Source organism: Rhea americana, unplaced genomic scaffold (assembly GCF_003343005.1).
Source record: "Rhea americana isolate MKP2758 unplaced genomic scaffold, rheAme1 scaffold_370, whole genome shotgun sequence".
Lineage (NCBI taxonomy): Eukaryota > Metazoa > Chordata > Aves > Rheiformes > Rheidae > Rhea > Rhea americana.
In genome coordinates, this window is record NW_028186502.1 from 340,931 (window position 1) to 346,914 (window position 5,984).

The 5,984-nt window shown below is 49.3% G+C and overlaps 1 protein-coding gene across 1 annotated transcript in view; it reads left to right on the plus strand.

The window, feature by feature from the left end:
* PRKCB (protein kinase C beta) overlaps nucleotides 1–5,505 on the plus strand; it is a 112,581-nt gene extending 107,076 nt beyond the window's left edge. Inside the window, exon 17 of the mRNA XM_085312929.1 lies at nucleotides 4,358–5,505. Within this exon, the coding sequence (XP_085169055.1) occupies nucleotides 4,358–4,516 (159 nt within the window). The 3' untranslated portion in view covers nucleotides 4,517–5,505. The remainder of the gene's footprint in view (nucleotides 1–4,357) is intronic.
* The last annotated feature ends 479 nt before the right edge of the window (nucleotides 5,506–5,984 follow it).

Sequence of the window (5,984 nt, forward strand, 5' to 3'; positions counted from 1 at the left end):
CCGGAGCCCCCAGCGCGCGTGGGGGGCGCGTTCGGCCCTCTGCTCCTCCTCGTCTCGGGGACGGAGAGGACTCTGCCTCGGCGCGAGAGTAGCCGCCCTCGGCTTTTTATGATCCTCGATTGCATCTCGGGGATCAATGGAAAATATTTTATTGTGCCTTTTGTCTCTATTTGAAATCAAGCTAGAAACTGATAAAATAAAAARGCTATCTTCTAAGCTGACAGTTTTATTTCTGCAGCTGCAAAAAAGTCATTCTGTGCTGGCTATAAATATTAGACAGGACACGTTGGGGATTTATGTAAGATAAATTCCCACCCTCCCCCTTTCCCCGTTCAGGATGGAGTGATGCCTGTACATTAATATAGTACTAAAATGAGGCGGAATTTTCACAACATGGCTTTAGATAAATGTAAAAATGCATGCAGGATGTCTCCCTCCCCTTAAAGAGGAACTTAATTTTAGAAGCTGTAAAAGATGGTGCTCCCGCAGATAGCAACCATTTGCAGCCTGGAGCGGTCCGAGTCCTCCTTCCTCTCCCTCGTCGTGGGTGCAGGCTGCGCCTGGCTTCTGAAACGCCAGCAGCGTTGGTCCTTGGCCGCTGGGAAAAACATTGCTGGGTTTCCAGTTGCCAACTGGCTGCGGCAGTGGTTGGGTCGGGAGGGGGGCCCACGTGCCTGGCCCCGCAGCTCAGAGCCGCCCCAGGCTCCGGGGGCGGCTGGAGCCGTCGTCGTTGCTCGGCCACACGGCGCGTGGCAGCTGAATTTGGCTCCACGGAGAAGGTGGCCTCTGGAGGCAGATCGCTGGTGTAAAACCCGCGGTGCAGCAGCTCTCCAAGGTCATTTCAGCTGTCGTTGCCTTGCCGAGGCAGCACAGATGTATGGTAACAGCTCGAAACTTCGTGTTTGGGGTTGCATGTCTTCCATAAACCTGGACGGTTTCCAGCTCTTACAGTATTTATTTTATCTGTGTGATGACTCTGACAGGGCGTGTGATATTTTGGATTGTTGACTGGGCAATGTTCTTATGCATCAGAACAGAAAGTCTGCAGGAGTAAAACTACCTTTTCCCAAAGCTGGACATGAACCTTGATGCAACTTGAAAGATTTTCCATCCAAATATTTTTGCTTTCTAACATTACGGTGAGAATTATTCCTTGCCAATATACATATTAAAAATGCATTTGTACCTTTTATCCCAATAACTGGAAGCACTTCACAAGGATTAGTTTTTAAATCTTTATGATGGATTTTGGTTCTTTTGATTTTTTTTTTAAGACAGCTCATTTCTTTATAGCAAAAACAAGGCTGGTGCTGTCAGACATTTCACATGTGAACTGCCTTGCRTCTCTTCACCAAGTTCTCATGAAGCTAATGGGCAATGACAGCTATATTTTCAAAGCCCTGTAAATCTTTGACTGTATATTGGGAGTTGATAGAATCTGCAGATGAGCTGCTTATTAGCAGGTAAACCCTGCTATGTTGCGTATGACTGCACCGATAACCTTAAGCATTGCAGACTTTCTCAGTTGTCTTGCTGATAGTTTATTTTATTTCACTGCTAAGAGGGAAGACTAGTGACAACATGGCCTAGAAAAGCCCATGTCTCTTTGTTTCATCATCTTAGCTTCCAGGCTGCGTGGAACGGGCAACTTCATTTTTGTGAATTTGTATTTTCTATTTTGAWGCTGATGTGATGCCTTTCAGGCAGCCATTTGGCTGATGCTAACATGTCCAACATCTAAAACATCCTTTTGCAAGAATCTAACACTGTACTTGTTTGCACGGTCTGCAGTAGCGACCAGCTCTTCCCAAAGAAACTGAAGCTGTGATAGATATTGTTCAAATTCTTTATCTGGGGAACGGTCAGCTCATCAGGAGATAACCTTGTGATTTCGTTGCCTTAGTTTCCGGACATGTACAAACCTTCTAGCTGTTTTGCTGCGTTAGAGAGGGGTTTATCTTTCAATAACTATTGAGGCTTCTGGAAATAAGGTGTGTTGCCGAAGCAATCCCCGTTAGGGCTCCTCCGAGCAAGGCGCTCGGGGCTTTTGCTGCACTGGYGCCTCTGTCGCGGGCGTGCGGCTGGGATGGGCCAAACCTCCAGACCGCTCCCAGCGCCGCAGGGCGACAGGCTGGGAACGGGCGACAGCTGGSGTAACTGGGAGGGGAAATACCCCCAAAGTCAATGTTCGCCACTTCTGAATATGGTGTCAAGAGTCCCCTGGCCAGGACGTGGACATATCCCGGGTAGTTTGCATCCACGCGTTGCTCCCAGGAACCAAGTATTCAGCAGGAAAGATGTGGGGAATTGGGTGGGCTGGGGTGCAAAGAGCAGTCAGGGATGGGAGAGGCAGAAGAACTTGGGCTGTTCAAGAAGAGCAGCCAACGAGCTGCACGTTTTCTCGTCTGGGCTTTTTGCTTGTGGCTTCATTACCCCTTTCGTTACCGGGGTTTTGTTGTTGATTTTTGTTCTGGGCTGTATGTCTTCTGGTGCAGGGACTGCCACCCTCTTCGCAGAGTCCTCCTTCATTTTGGACTCTGTGCTTTCAATCAGACRTTTCCCAAAGGTTGTTCCTGGAGGGGCACTCCACACTTGAGCAGAAGCCAGGCAAATCCGGACTAGGAAGGGGCTGTTGGCTTGAGGCATGGACTCACAAGCCATGAGAGGGGCACGGTGATGCGGAGGGTGGGTTCCCAGGCTGGACACGCAGGCTTCCAGCATTGCTTTAGCTAGAGTTAAAGCCAGCTCAAACATTATCCATTGAACTTTTCAGAGGTTTGCGGATAATAAGAGTCTCACTCGGTTGCTATAAGAACATAATAAGAGCTGCCAAAAGAACATGACATTGGAAGGCTGATGGATGTTCGCGTTGGCTTCCCTGAAACCTCCTCTCTGGCAGAGTAAGGAACGGGGAAATGTTGCCGTTTACGTGTATTTGTCTTTAATATTTTATTATATGCAGTCCGACGTTTATTAAAAATGTAAATCTGTTTCCTCAGCAAATGAAAGTTAAATACTAGGAAAAATTGTCCCAGCACTTGAAGCCTGTGCTCTCCGTAGGGAAATGGAAGGAGAAAAGAGAAATGAGGGATTGCGAGGTGCTGGCTTCTGCAGCTCTGCTGAGGAGGTAGAGCCAGGAGAGCGTTGTTTGTGTGGCAGCTCCGATAAGAGAGAGAGTTCACCAACCATTAAAGCAAAGCCATTAACCGCGGYTCGTGCAGGATGTGACATGCATGTGACGGGTAGTAATTGAGCACAATTTGTAACCGTGTCGTTTCCTAATGGTCCAGTAAGAATTCCCACAGACTGCTGCAATAACCCGGTATCCACCTGGAAATCGTTATTGCTGATGTTACTGTATTAGAAACTCGCTTGCAGCACCTGTAGCTGTAGGACCCTTCGTTTTGATTGCRAGGAAAATTAAATAAAGCGCTTGGCACGTCTCCCTGCTCCGGCCTGTCCCTTCCGCAGCGGAGGCGGTGAGCGGCTGGCTCCCGACGTCCTCCCGCCCGGCGCCGCCGTGGCCGGCAGCCGGGACCCGCCGGCGTCCCTCGGCCGCCTTTGCTGGCGGAGGGAGCGCTCCGGCCCTCCGGGCTCCYGCCCGCCCGCAGCAGGGATCGTTAGCGGTCTGCGGCGGCGGGAGAGGACGCCCGTCCCGGAGGTGGGACGTGCCGCCGCGGGGTAGAGCCGATCCTCCTCCGCGGGCACGGACCCGGCGGTCGTTCCCGCTGCCCGGCCGCCTTGCCCGAGCGGCCTGCCCGGGTCTAACAAGCGTGTTGGGAAGGGACGGAGCAGACCAGGACTTCCCCAGTAGCACAACCGCGTTGCCCGCGTTAAGCGTGCAGCCAGCAGTGRTGTACCAGGAGGAGCTCTGCCGAAGGCCCTCTCCTTAAGCAGGAGCAAGGAGAACCATCTGAGTGGTCCGGGCATGGCAGAAACCTCCAGTGCCYGGTCAGGAAGGGTGGCGAAGAACAGGGGTGTAGATGGGAGGAACCCTAGGGTGAGCCTCTCTGGCAAAGGAGGATCTGCTCCGTGCRTGGCGCAGCCTGAGACAAGGTACAGTATCGCATGTAGACAGGGATACGACAGCAAGTAATTGCTCTCCCATCTCATTCCTCTCCTGCAATTACTTGCCATGCCACAGCCAGAGCTTTTGTCAGTCTCTGGCTATTCCATGAGAAAACATCGTCTTGCAATTAACAAAATTCATAAGTGTTTTGCACCTTTTTGTTTTCTGTCATTTGCTACATTGAAATACTCTGCTCTGCAATGCGTGAACGGGAGGGGATTGCTGCAGACCGCATCCGTTTGCTTTGTTTCTCCACCCACCATACGTTCTTTTTTTCCCCTCTCATAGTGTGGACGCAGTGCTGAAAACTTCGACCGGTTTTTCACTCGCCATCCACCCGTCTTAACACCTCCCGACCAGGAAGTCATCAGGAACATTGACCAGTCAGAATTCGAAGGATTTTCCTTTGTTAACTCTGAGTTTTTTAAACTTGAAGTCAAGAGCTAAGTAGCTGTGTAGATCTCATTCCTGCATCGTTATCATCCAGTCCCAACTGCTGTTGTGGTGACATTTTCCATTGCAAAAGTTGCATTCATGGTTTTTCTTTAGTAATAATACTAGAGTGACCATATTTCAAAGCCAGAAGTGTCTTCACATAATTTGGGGCATGCCTGAATGGTAGGTGATACGCAGTAAGTACCGCAAACATGTTTTTATCACATTTTATTTGTTGTAAATGAAAGCAATTTATTGGCTAACAGAGATTAACTGGAGAGTGTGTCTGAGAGCACTCAGGTCCAGGCTGGACAATTAGGAGAAATCTCTGAAGCACGTGCTTTGATTCCTGCTCTTACCTTTTTCTAGTCTTTTAATATAATCAGGAACRTTGCACCTGTAGCCTTCTTTGCGTAGTGGCAAGCAGGTGATTTTTATTAAACTTTTCCGTATAAAGTAAATGTGCATCCTGCAGTGCGGGGGCTTCTAAAATTAAGCAGTTTATCCGGAGACTTGAAATACAGATCCGTGCTTCTTGCGTAGCTCTAATAACGTATAGCCTGTTTAAAGCCACTACGGAGCCTCACGCCTCCTCGAGGCTTGGGCGGCCTCGTATTGGGTCGGGGCAGCTTCTCCCCGTCGCGTCRTTCGGGGCAGTAATAAGTTATTAGGAAGCCGCATCTGTGGTTTACGTGGATTTCTCCTGATTGTGCAGTTTCTGAGTAACATTTTCACATACCCGGTTATAAGCAGGAAATCTGAAAGAACTGTTGTAAATGCTTTCAAATCCATGGTCACCCTAGTAAACATCACACAACATTGTTTCTTATATCAAAACTTTCTTTTTTCAAATGCCAAAGCAACTGGGTTTGTAACTTGCGCTTTAAATGTGTCAAAAATGGTATTAACACAAATGAGATGCTATTTAACCTTGAACAGTATTGTGAATTCTGATATGAGGCTTGTAAAAAAAAAAAAAAAAAAAAAAAAAAAAAAAAAAAAAAAAGTCTGTTTTAACTAATATTCCTACTTTAAAAAGATTGCCGCTAGATATTTAAATTGCCTAAGTTTTGTTCCTGGCATCAAAGAAAAGGTTTCAGGAAGGGTGAAGTTCTCGTGAAACGCCGACACCGTAGCGCTTCCTTTTATACTCCTCTGCAGATGTTCGTGGCTGTCACTTTGTACCAATCTGCTTCGAGTTGTAACGTGCCAACTTTTTTCCAATACTGATCATGAAATAAAAAGTGAGAAATCACTGCCAAAGAAACCTGCATTTATTTGCACAGGGCGCGTCCCCGCGGGCCGGGGCCCCGCCGGCGGCGCCTTCCAGGCGGCAAGGAGCAGGAGGGATGCGCGGCGCGGCCGGGACCGGGACCGGGACCGGGACCGGGACCGGGGCCGGGGCCGCCCCTCCGCCGTGGCGGCTCTCTGCAGCGCCCGTTCTGCTCCGCGGGCTCCGCCGCCCCCTCCCGCCCCCTCG